The following is an 18,269-nucleotide window of genomic DNA, read 5'->3' on the forward strand; positions in this document are numbered from 1 at the left end:
CTGAGGGCAAACTAGAGCAGCTGAGGCACTTCCCACCAGCCTGGCAGCACACGGGTGCAGGGAGCAGTCAGGGAACAGCACAGAACAGCTGTGGGCACGCTGCTAGAGCTGGGAATCGTTCAGTTACTGGAAGAAGGAAAACTGCTCCTGCCCTGTGACAGCTAAAGGTATTTTGTGGTGAGTCACAAGGATAACTGACACCAGATAGGAGTTTAATGTCCTTGTCAAGCCTTGAGCAATGCTTTTCTTAAGGCTCTGCCCTCGGGACCAGCTGTGCTGCAGCAGAGTAGCCCAGCTGGACCAGGCCTGTCCCTGCTCCCAAGGGTGCAGTCTGACACCCTCGGGGCAGGGGCACAGCACTGTGCAGGGAAGGGAAGGGCAGCAGCAAGGCTTGGGGCTGCAACAGGAACAGGCAGCAGCTTTTTCCATCCCCCTGGCAGGGGAATGGGCTTCACCTGAGGAGCTGTGCTACCAGAAACTTCTAAATGTGGCCATAAGGCACTGAACACCTCCCCAGGAGAACAGGGGATTTACTCTGACACTCACCAGCCCACAGCCCTGCCTACAGCTGAACTATGAAATGTTTAGTTTAGTGTTGCAAGCTCCTATTATTTGCCTTTTGAAACAAGGCTTACCTTTGCTTCTCCATTTCTGTTTAAAGGCAGGACAGGTCAGCAGCAGCGAAACCGGAGCCAGCACCTGTACACCATTTACCTAGTACAAGTGCTGTTCCCCATTTTTAAAGGAAACACAAATTGCCAGTAAAAGCCAGCTGCTGTCATAGAGCTTGGTAACCTTGGAGAAACTGCTCTGTAACAGCTCGGTTTTACTGACTGGCACCAGTGGATTAAAACCAGCCAACTAAGCACACACTTGGCTTTCTTCAGCCATGTCACACAGACACCCACCTCCAGAACATTCCTGGCTCCTCCCCACAGCTGCCCAGCCCCTCTCCTCCCAGCTCCCCCTGGACCGCCAGCAGTCAGTCCTGCCCCTCCCTGAGCAGCAGCACTGCAGGGTGGGCCCTGGCACCGTCCCTGCCCACCCAGCTCCAGCACCTGGCTGGCACACCCCCTCTGCACCTGTCAGCACGGGTTTTATTAGCCAGTGGCTACAAAAGGACGGGCAGTGGGAAAGGGGTACACAGAAAGGGCAGTCAGCTGGGGCAGGCTTCCCTACAGAAACCTACAAGGCAACATCCATCACTCCTACATCCCCACAACGCACAACCATTTGTGAAAGATGGGGGTGGGCATGGGCAGGGGGGAGTTCTCTCGAGTGAATCTTCAGCAGGCCCGAAACAGGGCAAGAACCATCCACTGCCTGGCCAGGGAGAGAACCCACAGGCTCTCCACCACCACAGCTGCAGTGCAGAGGGTTAAAACAGCAGGCACCAGTTCCTGCATTTTCTGCAAGAGAAGCAGTATCTCCAGTCTTCAGCATACACTGCTTAACTCAAATCAAGCAGAGAAATGAAGCTTCATGAAGGCCTTTTTAAGAGAATTTTATTTGAGTGGTTCTTACAAAGATTGTTGCAATATGAAAGTCTTTGTTTGATAGAAATATCAAGCTGTCTTGTCAAACACACTGAAGTAACCCAAAAATATATTTCAGAGCTCACAGAGCTTAAAAAGAGCAAAGATTATATGCAACCAGAACAAAACACGTTTCTGTATTTCCTACCAACTTTCAGACTTGGCTGAAATCCTTCAACTGTGCCACACTGCATACATAGAAACTTATGTGGAAATGCAGAGATCGTTTTGTTTGGAAACTTAGACACACCTCACACAGTATTTACAAAGAAACTTTTACAGATACATTAATCAAAAGTTACCATCAAGAAATAAAACCCTTCAATCCTTCTATTCTTAGCAATTATTCAGCACAAAGCAAGCTGAGTGGCTGTCCAGAATCAGCTTTCAGTAGCCTTTTGAATTTCCCATTTATACAAAACACTAAATATGTCCCTTCATAAAGTCTATTTCCGATATTAACCTTTAGCAGATCACCTACATTTAGTGAAATGTAAAATGTAATTGCTGCATTAAAAGAAAGGCTTGTGAAACATTAAAAATGTCATTATGTCCCATCTGCCTTTTACAGAGAACTTGTTTTCTATGAGCTACTCCTCAGTTCCTACAGATCACCTTAGTAAATGTACAAGAATTACAAGGCAGAACAAGAAGTCAACAGCTTTGTATACAGTGGAAATGCTAGTTAGGGAGAATGAACACACTGCATTTCTGCTTACTTCATTTTATTTTTTAAAGGTAGCAGGAAGTGTACACAAAATGACATTAAATCCTTTCCTTTAGTTTTATCTAAATAAAAGATAACTCAATCTTCCTCCAAAAAATAACTATGTACAAAACTGACTAAATCCGTCTTCATCGTCGAACAGGAACCAGTAGTTGGGTTGCAGTCATAGAATCTGGAAAAAGGCTATGGTACGTTGGAAGAGGTACATACGCTGCTGTAATCATTTTACCTAATCAGAAGATTTAAAAATTTTTTTTAAAAAAAACAGTATTTGGTCATTTCTGTAAATAATGACAAAATGTAGGTCTCTACATGAAATCCACTCACCTGCAAACCACCTCCCATGCAACGCATTTACAGCTGCAATGGCAGCAGCAATTGAAGGACATTTGACATACACATTGCCCTGTAATACAGAAGTGTGACAGTCCATTAGAAGCTTGGAAAAAGTCCCACATCATCTATTTTCAAGACATTTCCTCAGTGTGGCTGTGACAGAGGCACACCTGCCTCACTGGTGTCTGCTGGTATCAACCAGTAACGCAGAACAAGCATGACGAAACAGAGTAGTGGACAGCTTTCTACTGACATGCATCACCGTAACTCTAACAGTTATCTTGGCATGAAACTTTTATAAATAGGATTTGCAAAACACACCAAATGCGAGGTTGATCTGAAATCAACTAGTAATGGATTGCTCAATTGCTCATGACGACCCTTCAGAAAGAGCATGTAATGGCTTCTAATTACAAATCTCATGAAAAACAGAAAAGCACAGTTTGGCTAGCCATAAAGTTCTGTAAATCACCAACTTTAACCAGAAATACTTAACTAGATAGGCAAGTTCAGTCTGGTTTTCAAGGAATCAAGCATTCCCCATTCCCCAGAGCAGGAAGGATGTCCAGCACTTCAATGAAAACTGGTACTGTAAAAATTCTCCTACATGAACTTCAGCATCTGTCTGTCTTTACCTGAACAAAGACTGAGACTAAGGGAAAAACCCATCACAGCAAGGCAAGAAGAGCCTACGATGGTGTCTAATGAGAATGACAGACTGATCTTTTAACTTTGCCAGAGATAGCTGAAGTTTTCTATCTGCAGATTAAGCACTAAACCAGCCTAATCCAGAGTACTGCAGTATTCACATTCAACAGCTCAATACAGACACCCACAGTAAGGTGCAATGCATTTTTCTGGCTGCCTGCTTAAAAATAGACTACTACCAGTAATTTTTGAACCAGATCAGATTCCAGCTGAAACAGGTTTTACAGGAAAAGAATATATTAAGAAACAGAACTCAGCCTTCCCTTTAGCAGCCTTTGCCTGGCTGTACTACTGTACTAACTATTCCCCCTGTGATCTAACTCATTTCTCGGGGTGGGGGGGGAACAGGGGACAGAACTTTAGATCAGGGGCTGATGTTTAAGGCACTAAGCAATTCACATGCACAGTTCTGTTCTCAGCCTCCCCCTGCACAGGCATCCCAGCTGCTTAAATGGTGAAACGAGATACAACAACATAAAGCCTTAGTTTTCCTTAACACACCAGTGTAGACTAGTGTGGTACATGAGACCACACGTTTAGCTGGGACTGCAATCTTTTCACCCACAACAAATCACATCTTCATGGCTGATTACTGACAGCCCTTAGCATGGGAAGTCTGGTTGTCTGGGAGAGAGCCCTAAAAAGATGGGAGATGAAAACACATAAAGATAACATGACCAGAATCTAAGCCTGGAAAACAGAATAGCACAGTGGAAACTTACATACAAACACAGTATTTTTAAGTATCAGTGGGTATTTTACTTCTAGGTTATCACTGCTACTGTGACTAAGTGGATTTCACATAACAAAGCTAACTCATGTTTTTTCTTTTAAATCTACTTGCAAACGTGAAGCAGATTTGTAGCTCCATGTGCTCAAACTTACATGAGGTACAGTTGAGGGCTGTTGCATTTGAGGGTGATGTTTTTCTGGGGGTTTGTGTGTTGGGTTTTTTTTGTTGTTGGGGTTTTGTTTTGTTTTCCCCTATCTGTCAAAGGACATTGTTTCCTCTAAGATAGTAATAGACTAACATACTGTGGGAAAGGTTTCTATTACACCTCCCATCAGCCCAGAATTCCCAACATACCAGTGATCTTGAAGATTAAAAATGTGCTAGGGAAGAGTATGTTGGTTTATGTACCAGACTGAAGATCATCTCTAATTTAACATCTCAGTAATCCCCATGAAAGGGTTTCAGGTGACAACAGTCTTCTGAAGAAGCAGTAAATTATAACAAAGGTTTCTGAGTGCCAAGTGCATCACCAGGGCACCACAATTCCATCTAAGCAATAGTAACAGTGGCAGTAGTGTAGATTTCAGCCTCGCACAACAGAAGGGAAGACATCAGGCTGCTTCCAGGGTCTGACAGTCAGAAATTAATTTGACTATGTGAGCATCTGAAAAATGTACTTCAGTTCGAGCTGTGAATTCTATATAAAACAGGTTCAAGCAGGCCCATCTCTTTACAGACCTTCCGCAGTTTATATTTTAAGAGCTAAAATGCAGGAGAAAAGATAAGCAGTCTGGGGATTGTGTAAACAAAGTGAACACAGAACAAAAAAGTATTACTAGCCTTTTTAAGATGCAGGCTGAGAGTCCCTCAAAACAGGCATTAACCTATAACTAAATCTGCATCAGTAGCCCTTTTTCTTCTCCTCTGTTATAAATCTAGGTGCTCCTACTGCCCACTGCAAGCCTTTAACATTACTAGTGAGCGCAACTGTTTCCAAGCGCGAGATGAGACATGCGTTTAACTGCACATTTTGAATCTGCCGGAGCAGGGTGTCCCTCATGCTAAAGCCTGTACTCTCTAGAAAGAGAGGAAAGTGTAAGACCCTGGCTTTTGGGATATGCACAGCCTAAGGGAAAAGCCAAATGCCAGAATTAAAGGGGTCACTACTCTTCAGCCTGTATTTCCACAGTAACTTCAGCTGTGTAAATCTAAGAGTGGACTGCAGCACCAGAAAACTGCATTCAAGTTACAGACAATAACTAAAAACAGGAGGGGACAACCTACATCCTGCAAAAACTACAAAATAACTTCCAGAAATTTAGATTCAGTTTAGGAAAAAGCCAATAGTATTTGTAATGCTCCCTCTATACACTACGAAGCAACAAAACTCCTAAGATCCACTCAGTCTCTCCTTGGAACCAGGCATACCTGAGCTGAGTTTTTGTCTACATAGATGTGGATAACTCCTCCATGTTTGTTACATTCCTCAATCACATCATCTTTAATTTCTGTGTCCCAGCCAGCTTCTTCTTCACTGTAGGGAGTGGAAGAACAGGACAGAGATGGAACTGTTATCACTTGGACAAAATCCACCCCAAAACCCATCAGAAAAACCTCTGCAACATTCTGATTCCTTTCCCAGATGTTAAAGTCTTCAACAAATGCTAAACAAAACCAGCCAATAATAAATCACTTACGTTTGAGGATTAAACATGTTGGAAAGCTGGAAGCACTGTGTTGCAAGTGGTTGTACAGAAGCAGCTGCAGCCAGAACTGTTGTAATGGAAAGAAACAGTAACAAGTCTAAGAACACACTATGCATTGCTCCAAATTGAGTGTCTTCTATCTATTCTTTAAAATCCCGACGTTCAGCAATAGTAGCAACAGCTCTAACTAAACAGAAAGTCGAAGGCAAGAAAGCAAAATTGTAACTAGACACTATGATAGAGAAATTTTAAATTGATTAATCCCAAAAATAACACAGATGCACTACAACTGAAACTGAAAAATGAAAAGATAACTCCGTACGTCAGTTTTGGCATTGTCAATTTAAACATTTAAATGCAGATATATGCATCCCCACATGCATCTAAAAATTCTGCCTGATTTGGATGCCAGCAGCACCTTTTAATTTTTTTCTCCTCATGGAAGCCAAGCAGCAGCTCAGGATGGAGTAGCACCACCCCATCTGACTTCACAGGAAGTGACAGACATATCTTTGAGATTTCTCAAAATATATTTTAAGCACATTGAATTACCCTTCAAAAAAGTATATCTGTACTTTTGTTCCTTGGAAACGCATAACGTAGGAAGTATCTGACATCTAAAATTATAAACATTTTAACTGTAGAATAGATCTAGACTCTTTCCCAGTAACTATGAAATTATTACTTGTCGTTTATTGTTGCTCATCACAGTACATCTTATTAAAAATAAGCACTGTCTTATAAGCTGCCCTTTCCCTAGGCTGTAAGCTGCTGTTAATTTAACTAACAGCCACCTTCTCTCTACATATACAGACATTAAGGGCTGCACAAGTAAGACAGTGACTAACCCAGGGACAGGAACCCCAAACTCCTGATTCTCAAATGGTACCTCTAGTCCCTATGCCTAATGCAGGAAAAAAACCCCACACCCAACCACACCCAAACCCACGAACAAAACCACAAACCCACACATTTTCTAGGATTAACATATGGCTGGGGAATGTTACCAACACTGAAGAAATGCTACTAAGAAAAGGCAAAGTGTTTAAAATACATTCTGTTATTTTCAGTCAATAACCGATAGTATGATCCCTACAGACATAAAAAACACTAACACAATATAATTTCTCAGGCTGTTGGCAAACTCTACACCAGAAGCATTTCACTTACAGGTATCTTCAACAAAACCTACTGGTGACAATTTATATCAAATGCTAGTTTACCTTCATTCTGCTGAGATAGTCTCGTTTGTAAATCTAAAAAAAAAAAAAAAAAGAATATACAGAAGTTAATCAGTACGCTTGCTAGCATTATTGTACCATTACCTGCCAGCCAGGTTGTATTTTTGTGGTTAAGAGCTTGTTCAAGTACCTCAACCCATTCTCACTGTTCCTCTCTAGTTGTGAGTAGTTTCACTAATTTCAGCTTCTCAGCTAGAACATTCCATTCTTGATAAGAGATTCCACAAAGGTAAACATATTTCAAAAAGAAACAATCTTAAAAGGAAAGACATGACCATGTCCTTTAATTCAATGTATTGTTTCCACCCTGCCTTTGCTGCACTTGAACTCTTTGTAAGACATTATTCTGTTCCATGAGAAAATAATTAAAGCAATTCTTACAGGCATTAGAAGTTTAGCATCTTTACTAATAGAAAGCATTTAAGGACAGTTATCCAAATGCAACATTCTGAAAGCCGTTATCAAATTTAATTTCAAGTAGAATAACATGGTATTTCACCTGCTCTCTTTTCATGTAAGTGTCACAATGACACAAGTTCTATTTTTCAAATTCAAAACATTTTCAAACGTTCAGTACATTTAATTTGCCAAGAAAACACTAATTACTTGTTTGACAATATATAGACATCCCCATGTGAAGTAATGGGAACAGACAAATGCAGACTTTCTAAGCACTTTTGAGTATATGACTCCAATACTTGACATCTTTAAATCAACAGAGTGCAAGAAATGTGCACAAGCCTCTTCACTTAAGTTCAAATTCAATTCACAGGAACACAAGGCTTAGTTAGAAGACTAAAGTCATCGTATTAAATCACTTGTTTAGAAAGCAATGAAGCGATGGACCCCCAAATAAGCTTCCAAGCTTACTTGGAAATACCTGAAAGTTTAAAATATCAACATACTTTTTCCCTTTCTAATAAATCTTCCTCCACAATACTGGGGGACTGACACAAGGAAATTTTTTTGCTCAAAGTATTAGGCAGTGAGAGCCCTGAAGCCAAGTGTCTCCCCCAAGTGCCTTCCCAAGTGACTTCCATAATAGAACACATACTGGGAACCATATTGAAAAGTAAGAGATGGAAGGAGCAAGCTCTGAGGCCTGGACTGTAACAAGAACTGACTATGTTTAGCATGTTTTCCATCTAGATCTGGAACACAAGGAAATCCTCAGCTCCACAGAGAAATACCATAATGGGGAAGGACTATCTTGGCCTGTATTCTCTGCAGAAAGTACAGGGATTTGGCCAAATCTGTACGTATTACCTAGTTATTTACTACGCAAATGTTTCTGTAAACAAGTATGTTTTAAAAATAGTAAAACCCCAGATCTCCTAGATCTCTCTAGATGAGGACAGAGACTTCTCCCTCTACAATTCTGACACAACTGCACACACTCATCATGAGCAGCTGAACTCCCCAGGCGCCCGTCACCCTGGGGCTCTGAAGCCAAATGCTCCAGGCCACCTGCACCACATGTGGCAAATGGACACAGATCACCAGTTCAAATTCTGTCTAGGAACAAGAATCAAATCTGTTCTAAACACAGGAAGATCAGCTAACAGTATCTTTTGGCAACACATTTCATAGGTTAATTATCTACCACCTCTGAAACATAATCCCCTGCCTACCAAATCTTTCATCAACCAACTGAACCTTCTTGTTGGTCATGACTGAAGAATCATCCTCTCACTTTTAAATTCACTCTGAATTTAGAAATTCATTGTCACTTCATTGTCAACTCTTATTCTTCCCTACATGCAAATTTAAATATTATGTGGAAACTAAAATTAATACATCTGCCAAGTTATGATCAAAGTAACTTTTTCAGTATGTTCTGGATATATGTTCTATGAAAGCAGCAAGTTCAGCATAACTAAGAAGTACACGCTTAGTACAGAGAAAGCAGAAATACAGAAATATCTACCAAAGCATTTTGTGAAACAGCTATCTTTAAATAAACAAAAGCCTGCCAAGTATTCTCCAGTTTTCTAAGTAATTGCTTACAACAGAATAGCAGATCAAATCGAGGTCCTGGCTAAGAACACCTATTTGTTCCTCTACTGCAGCAGACTATCTCAATCTTTTTCATAAACAGATAGTTCCTTCCCAAAAGGATGTTTTGTCCCACAAAGCATTAGAAGTATGCTCTATAGCCTCATGGCTATTTTTAGATGGAATTTACTGGAAAATAGAAAAGTACACAGCTACAACTGTTTAGTTTCAATCCTTTTTCCTGCTGGATTTTTCTCTGTGGGAATAACGTCCAAGTTCTTCGGTCCCCCATAAAACAAACTTTTTAGCTTCCCTATTTTAGCTCGATTCAACCCATCTTGAACACAGGTGACCAGAAGTGTTCATGTGTACATGTTACATCTCTCATGCTCAAGTATGATACCTCTAGGAACACAGATGCCCTTTCAAAGATGCATCACACTGACAGTTCATATTCACTCACTGATAAACTGGAGTTCTTAAATATTTTCCTCCTCCTTGGCCATCTTTTACTGCTGAGCTCCCAGGCTATACAACTAGAATTTGTTTCAATCATGAACAGGTGAACAATGTACAACACCCCAAGATTCCACTGACAGCACCTCTACACGTATTTACTTACCTCACTCCTACTCTTGCTGACCACTGTTATTCATGTATATATTAAACAAGATCAGCCCAACACCTGAACTTTGGCTTCAACAACAGCCTCTAACTTTCCCAGCTTTCACCCAAAAAAAATCCCTCTTTCTTTGAGCCATCTTCTTCACACATCTTGTACTTCCTGTACTACTCACTTCTCTAAACTTCCAAAGGACACAGCTCAGAAGTTCAGAGAGTTCTACTACTGCTTCTCTGTCTAGGAAGGTCAGTTTTAATCCAAGACTGTTAAGTCTTAATGTAGTTCCTCTGAAAGTATGTCACACTTTAATAATACTCTCCAGTTTACCCATCTTTAGTATGACTTTTGAAGGGAGGGAAGTGAAGTCAGGTAACATGACTGGAAGCCAGCCAGATTACACTCTTCAAGTGTAGGTAATCTAGAATTAGATACTCCATCTATATATCTATATATATATATCACAGACTCAAAATATTTATCGATAATACCAGATGTCAGACATTGTATTTCATGTACCTACTTATTAATTTGATGTGTTTTCTTACTACTCTGAACTAAGTCTCTTCAGCTCTTGGCTTTGCTTCTACGTTATGAATAATTTGGTTTTTTAAAATACATATTCCTAGCTTATCCTCCTCAAATTCCAAACTTTATGACCAGTGTTCCCACTAGAAACTGAGACAATGAGATTATTTTGAAACATCCTGGAAGTAACTTTTCTTCAACGTCAGCCCTGCCTCCTTTTTATTTTCCCTCTTCACGAGTTGGTAAATACTCATCTATGCTTTTACAAGGTCTAACTCAATCTGACTGTTAGCAGGTAATTCTCATTTTATCAATTTCCCAAACTAAAAATACTGGTTTATTATCAGTTCTTTTTCCTATTCTTCATAGGCTCTGTGCTTATTTGCTCTTTCTTTTGAGACAGTTAATCACCCAGGCTGGTGTGGAGCCCATTTCTAACAGGACTGTTTCTTCTTTCTGCAGAATAAAGATCCAATGCAGCATTACCAATTGGGAACTGAAGAAACTTTTTACATCCTGCCTGTGCAAACATCCAAGTTGCTTAGACCAGATGACTTTATTACCTTGTTTCTTCAACCACTGCTTTTGAAATCAGAAGCCTTACTTACAGACCTGCTTTGTTTATCCTTCCATTTAAACTTGAGCAACTAATGATCCCTCAAGTCAATGGTCATTTCTATTCTCACCCATAACATCTTCATTACTTACCAAATTGAGTTTAAAATAGCATCCCCTCTTCATGAGTCAGTGAGTGTTTGATGAAGAAATTTGTCGGATATCACATCCAGGAATATCTGGGCCCCACCATTATTACTAGCAATTCTTCTCCAATCTGTATCAGGGAAGTTAAAGTCTCCCATAATGACATAATTCCTGGTAGTAATTTTCTCTAACAAGAGTAAAGAGATCTTTAATCCATAACCAAATCTCACTTTGGGGATAGCTCATGACTCTATGGTAGTAAACAGCTTTATCTTTTTCTAAAGTTACTTCTGCATTATTCCTTTTGTACAATACAAGTGGAATAAACAATGCTGCTCCTACCACTTTTATTTCTACAGTTATTCAACATGCACATTCTTCAAAAACCTATATTCAGCCTTATCATTTATTCCTCCACAGCAATGTCTCCCCAATTCTACGCTATCCCAACAGTTCAGCTGTGTCAAGCATTTTCAGCCATGTTCCCCATTTTGGAAGTTTAGATTTCTTCGGTTGGTTTGTTTCAAATATGGGGGTGGGGAAAGACTTGGTATTTTTTTTTTAAATATTTCTCTCATTTCTCACTGACTACACTCACTTTCAAGCAAGACTGTCATACCACTTTATCACGTACATTAAAGGTGATCTAATTTCAGTGTTTTACATATCCTTCTCCTTCTGGACTGGATATGCTTTTTCCTTGACACTGTGTTGTCTTCTTTCTCTTCTCAAATAGGAAAAGACCTAATTCCTCAATCCACACTGTAATTTCACCAGCCAGTTCCTTTTCCTTCCAAGGGTATAGCTATACAAAGACCCTATTATACTCTTTTAGCAACTGTCCACAGTTTCATGTGTGTGCTCTTAAAACCTAGATTTCAGTAACATGATTCAGGTCTACCTTAAGTTCGAATCACTTCTGTCACAAAGTCTGCTGGAAGACAAATAAAACAATGCCACCTATTCTTTGTTGCTTTCTAACACTTCTCACACATTCCAGCATATAGTCATTTGTGACATTCAAGCCTTTTCTACTGCTACGACAATTCAGCCCCCTTGTTCTTGTATTAATAAAAAATAACAAGAAAAAATTCCACTCTACAAATTGCTTATCTCCTGCAGGAGGTTACTCATTGCTCTAGTTCTGAAGCCCTCTTGGACAGTGTGTTGTTTAGGCCAACTATGAACTAGCAGCAGCAATCATATCCTCAGCCTCATTCCCTCTTGCAACAGACTGAAGTCTCGGTAACACTTCAACATACCCCCTTGCAGAACACACAAACTATGGACAATTGCAAGTAACATACACATTCCCTGACAGTGTCCTTACCAGGACAAACACTGTGTGAAAACTAACACTACTGTAGTCTTAGTTGCCGTGTTCCCCATAAAGTCCTAATAATCTTCTTGGCGCTGGTACAGCTCTGTTTTTTCAGAAGGGTCAACCCCCTTCCAATTATAAGCCTGCCATTTTAAACAGTCAACATTTACACTGCATTAGAACATAAAAGTCCCCATTAGCACAGGGAATAATAAAGACAAAGAGATGAAGACTTGGATGAATTAAACTACAAGAGAGTTGCCAAAAATAACACAAAATTAATCACATTCAATTATATACTGTCACTGTGTATTTGCTCATAGATTTGCATGTTCTAAAGTCTGTAAAACATGTGTAAAACCTATGTTCTCGTTTTAAAAGACCACAAAATGTAGTTAAGTACCTTGTCTCGAAATTATAAAGCATGAAGTATTTTTGAAGAATAAATAGGTCATCGTTTCTTACCTGCCACAGCTCCAAATGCCAAAGACCCGCTCATCTGCAGAGCCTGCTGTGCAGCTGGGGGAATCTGCAAACCAGTACCTAGAGCAAAATATGAACATACCCTGTAGCAAGCACTTTTCATTTACTTAGGGATGCAGTCTTACTTTTGTCAAAAGCTTAAAAATACCATTCCATACTTTCAGCATGATATTCTGTGAGGTGTATTAACTCAAATTCTGTATTTTCACACATTGCCTACTATCATCACACGTACCTTCTGCAAGTCTTGCCATCAACTGAAGGCGACCAGTTGTTCCCAAGTCAATTCCAGTCCGTTCCAACTCATCACTGTCCAAAAACGAACTAGCACTGGAAGCATCAGTGCGCTCAGTTACATGTCCAACTTTCATTGGCCTACCAGCTAGCTCAAATCCATTGAGTTGTTCCAAGGCCTTTTTGGCACACTCAGAATCTGAGAACTGTAGATTGGAAAAATAAAAATTCAGTAATTCTGCCTACAGGATTCAACACCACTTCTATTGTATGTAATAGCCACAGTTACATAAACGTGAGAAACACTAGATTTAAGGTAAAGGTAGTTACAAGCTAACCTAAATGTGCTCTGTATTTTCCATTTAAACTGAACACACACAAGATTGGATATTTACTTTCTCATATTTAGAAAATAATATATTTAAATATAAATTACTGTCGAAGCTAGAGCATCTAGATATTGCAATCAACAGAAGTCATGGCTGCAGTTCCCTTTCAACACTTTCCAATAACGACAGTCACTTCCTTTGTAACCTTGTGTTTTCCCGATTATTAGGCCTAGCATAAAGGACACAGCCAGCATAAAGATGAACCAATAACCAAACTGTATTTGATACAAAAGGGTCAGTACATGGGTGAGTGCTGAGGGTACAAACAAGTCAGTCAGATTATACATAATTGACATCAATCCCACTGACCCCAACAACGACACCGCACGACCAACAATGGTGGAATAAATGGTGACATGCAGTCTCCCATAGAAGGGACAGGAGACAACCGAGTCAACAAACCAAACACATAAGACCAAGGAAGCCACATACTGAATCTCTACACAGCCCGCGTTTACAAAGGCCAGACCTGACTGGAGCCCAGTCCCAGGGAGGCGGGAGGTCCTTCCCCAACAGGGAACTCTGCACAGGGCATCCCCCTCACACACAGACACTGCCCCTCCTGCAGTGGTCCCAGCTTTTATCCCTAAGGGGGACACCTGACCTTGGGTTACTTAATGCAGACCCCTGGGGCTCCTTTACCCAATGGCTCTGTCTGCCAGGCCGGCTGCACCCTGGAGGGAAGCCTAAAGGCAAACTCACCCCCCTTTGGGAAGGGCTGTGGGAATCACCCACATGTCAACCTTAATTTGGGGCTTGGGGTTGAAACCCCAGAATTTCACCTTGTAACTGCCATGCAGTTACTGGCTATTTAACAGATGTTCTGCTTTACATCAAATTAAATATACTAATATTCTGTCAGTGTTAAAACCATCAAATATTGGGCATATAGTTAGCTTGGTTTCACTTGTCACCAAGTGCCAGAGGTCCCAGCTGAGACTTTCTTTCCCCCTGACAAATTGCCAGGTCAATCAAGAAACCCAAGTTCACAAAATCATGTGTCCAAGGGTCATGAGGAAAGATGTTTTCAACTGAAAGTTTTAACCTCTGAAACTTACTTCCCCTAAAAATCTCAAATTCAATCATTTTCACAGGACTCACAATACCCACAGAGAACCGGCACAAAGAAAAAGGCTGCTGTATGTCCTGCAACATGACATTTCTAAGATGAGACTGAACAGACTGTCGAGTAACCTATACTACTTCATGGGAAGGTTATACTCAGAAATGTCTAAGAAGTCTGGCAACTCCAGTCGTACCGTAATAAATCCATATCCTTTTGAGCGTCCAGTTTCACTATCCATCATCAGCTGAATGCTTTCAATCTAAAAATAAGAATAAAGCTGTTTATTATTAGACATTTTGTAACAAGACACAAGATAGCACAACAAAACCTGAATACAACCCTGCCAAATATACATATAGAAATTTTTTTTAAAATCAGTTTCTCAGTCCTTCAAGTCAAAATTAGTGCACAAGCAGCTAGGTAAGTATTTTGATACTAAACCAGAAGCAGGTAGACATAAAGGATAAATTGTACATCACTTTTGAGTCCAGCTACAGGCAGAGGCTTGGTCCTGACACAAAATTCTAGCAAAGAGTATGCAGACATCATCAAATCCTAACTGAAACACTACAGTCATAGAATATCATATACTGAGAATCTCCATTTAACAATTAAGGTAAGAAAAGCAGTTTGCATGTCTTTGACAAGGGACTTGAAGAAAAAGGTGCATATTTTAAATAATTCTTGGCATATGGGAACTCCTAGAAGTTTACAGATACTGAATTTAAAACATAGTAAGTCATCCATGAGCCATAAGAAGTGCTGGGAAGAGAGAGCAACAGAGAAGTAAGAGGAGAAACTGAGTTTACGATGGGAGTATATGGAATCAGAAGGAAAAAACCTTCACAGCTCTACAGTAAGCCTCCTAAACTACGTTAATCCTACTGCCAGACCTCAAGAGAAAACAAACCAAGAATAGTCATGTGCATTAATATTTAATAAACTGATGCAATTTTCCAGGCTTTTGCACAACAGAATTAAAGGCATACACATATTGAATCTTAAAAAAGCATCTAAAAAGCACTGTTACAGTATGTATGAGGCAGGATTAATAACCAAAGGTAGTAAGAAAAAACAGCAATGGACTTGGTAATTTTTTATTTTCTATTAACAGCATATTAAGCATACTACTTTCTCCCCCTATCTAATAATGATATACCCAAGTTACCTTAGTTAGGACAGTAGGGCTAATATTTGTTATAACTCCACCGTAAACCTCAGTTTCAATCTGCTGACTTCTGCAACTCTCTCTACAAAACCGTATTACCATGTTGCAAACCAGAGCCCAATGATGAGGAGTGAAAAGGGGCCTGTGTCAGACCTGTACATGACATACCACTAGTTCAAGGTAGCAACATGAGCTAAAACTTAAAAAAAATCCTTAGAAACAGATGAAACTACTACAATCACAGTGAACATAACTCTGACCCAATTCTGTGCTTTGTGCTTTAACCTGTGATATAGGGCTCACGATCACAGGGAGATGGGGAGAGATGTTTACAAGCTGCAAAAGCAGGATAGAAAATACAGATATTGGGGGTTTGTGTTTTGTTTTGTAATTTTAGGTACTCACTGAATTCTCAGCTTTCTTTCATAAGACCTGCCATTTAAAATCACTGGATCACATGACAAGTCAAGGTTCTGATTTGTTCTGAAATACTAACTATGGAACTGAAGCCTCGTGAGTGTACAGGCACAGAAAAGTGAGAAAAAGAAACCAATGTTTTGCAGGTGTGAAGTTGAATTATTTCCAGAAGCTGCAAGCACTCCACAACCAATCTAAGTTTTTCAAATAAACTACTGCAACACAAGCCAAATTAAAATTTACCCTGCCAAATGGCTCAAAAATTCCTCGAAGCATATCTTCAGTTATGTTGAAGTGTAGTGATCCCACATAGAGCCTCATAGGACCAGCACTGCCCTTCTGCAAGTTATTTGCCATTGCTGCTGCTCTGTTTTTCTCTGCCTAAGGGAAAAAGAAAAACTCACCTTCTGTAAGAATTTAATAAAAACCCCTAACATAAGCACTATAAATCTATCAGATTCAATAAAAAATACAAGCTGTTTTATAATCTGCACACTATCCATCAGACTTAACTTAAAATCTACAAAATCCAAGACCACAATCAAGTATACAAAGCTTCCAGAAGCCCTCAAACTGAACAATTTCATGCAGAATTGTGGCTTGTATCCAGTAAATGAACACTTTTTACCTATGCTGGAAAGCATACATAATATATACTACCATTCTGTAACACTATTACAGTTTCATTATTACTACTGTCTTAACATCTGTGTTTTCAAAATGCATTTATATCACTTTGATTTGCTTTAATTTGCCTGTCAACTATGGGAAACAAAGGCCCCTTTAGAATCGGTCTTGTTAAGGTTTTCCAAATGTTCAGTGGTAACCAACTTTTCAAACAGTTTTCCAGCAAGATAAAAGAGGCACTACTCAACATGAACAAAAATGACATTTACAACTCCTTACCTGTGATGCTTGTACTATGATTGGTACACCCAAGACTCTCTGTCCAGTTAGTCCTATTGCCAGAGGCACTGAACTAACATCAACAAATTCTACATAGGCAATTCCCTTTGAACGCCTGGAATTTCTATCTGAAATCATTCGAACATCACGAACCTGAAAGACAAGTACAGAAATGCTGTTAGAGATAACAGAAAAGACTAATGCAGTCCATTTCTCAGAAAGGTATTAAGAGCCAGACAATTATTTGCCAAGCCAACGGCTTTGTAATTATTCTACAAAACTTGAGTAGCACAAACCTATCTTAACAAACATATCCCAGAGGCAAGCTAACATTAAAAGCTGCCATTCAAAGTCAAACATAGTATGCTACAGGAACAGGGGCAACAGAATACTTGCAGCACTATAACGCTTTAAGCCAGGACCTTACAGCTGATGGAACAAAAAAGTTTTCAAAATTAAAAGTTAAATGAATTTTTAAATGACACTGTAACTGCAGACCTATCTGCAAAAGACAAACTTTGAGAAATGCAGTTGTTTGAATCAGAATTGTATTGCTATGTTTTGCATCACATCACATGCTTACCAATGAATTCCTGGTACATTATGTTTTCATGCTCAGACCCTTTAAGAATTAGCTGATCATTCATCCCCCCTTTCACCTGTACAGGAAGCTCCAGAAAGCCACTTGCTTACAATTCTACAGAGTATCAATCCTGTACTAGGACAGCTTGAGCAAGTATTCAGTATCATTTTAACCTCACTATTAATTACCTTCCCTACTGTAGAGAAAAATTCTTCCAGGTCTCTCGGTCGAATTCTTGCAGCCAGCTGCATGCAAAATACTGTTCGAGCATCCCTCTCTTCAGGGGTAAGATTATCAATAGGTTCTCTGAAAAGAGGAAAGTTCACTTAGAAAAATAATCCAAAATAAGGTAACTCACCTCTGAACCATGCATGGAATTTAAAAGTATCACTACTTCATATTCTGATGGGGAAAGAAAACCATCCACAGTATTAAAAATGGCACGGGTTCAGAACCAAATACCTAGTATTAATATGATAGTAATACAATTTACTACTTTAACATGACTAAACATCCTGTTTCAACTATAAAATATATAAAATTGTATTTTAAGTACAGAAGCCCCAATCAAACGGGGATGTCATTTGCTACTGTCCAGAACAGGTAACAGTAGCACTATAGAGCCTGCAGTCAAAAAGATCAAAGGCCAGGAAAACAAAGGAAAATGGGACTAATTAGCAAAGGCTAGCTGTCTGGACTCTCAGACAAGTAATACAGATTTTTTTGGTAAGATTTTAGTTTGCAAAGCAACATCCACCCAGTCACTTTGGAGTCATGACAGCCACTGCATAAACAATACTAACATCTATACAAACAGAATTCCCAGTCCTCACTTTAGATTCAGCTAAGTCATAAAAAAGTACGAATAGTGA

The 18,269-nt window shown here is 39.7% G+C and overlaps 1 protein-coding gene across 1 annotated transcript in view; it reads right to left on the bottom strand.

Annotated features, from left to right (window-relative positions):
- Positions 1-1,488: 1,488 nt before the first annotated feature.
- The window catches only part of RBM39 (RNA binding motif protein 39), a 32,580-nt gene continuing 15,799 nt past the window's right edge, over positions 1,489-18,269 (bottom strand). Inside the window, exons 7-17 of the mRNA XM_074919880.1 lie at positions 17,586-17,703; positions 16,815-16,967; positions 16,152-16,289; positions 14,517-14,582; positions 12,870-13,074; positions 12,617-12,694; positions 6,969-7,001; positions 5,737-5,812; positions 5,468-5,573; positions 2,590-2,668; positions 1,489-2,491 (exon numbers count right to left, since the gene is read on the bottom strand). Of these exons, the coding sequence (XP_074775981.1) occupies positions 2,391-2,491; positions 2,590-2,668; positions 5,468-5,573; positions 5,737-5,812; positions 6,969-7,001; positions 12,617-12,694; positions 12,870-13,074; positions 14,517-14,582; positions 16,152-16,289; positions 16,815-16,967; positions 17,586-17,703 (1,153 nt within the window). The 3' untranslated portion in view covers positions 1,489-2,390. The remainder of the gene's footprint in view (positions 2,492-2,589; positions 2,669-5,467; positions 5,574-5,736; positions 5,813-6,968; positions 7,002-12,616; positions 12,695-12,869; positions 13,075-14,516; positions 14,583-16,151; positions 16,290-16,814; positions 16,968-17,585; positions 17,704-18,269) is intronic.

Source organism: Athene noctua, chromosome 16 (assembly GCF_965140245.1).
Source record: "Athene noctua chromosome 16, bAthNoc1.hap1.1, whole genome shotgun sequence".
Lineage (NCBI taxonomy): Eukaryota > Metazoa > Chordata > Aves > Strigiformes > Strigidae > Athene > Athene noctua.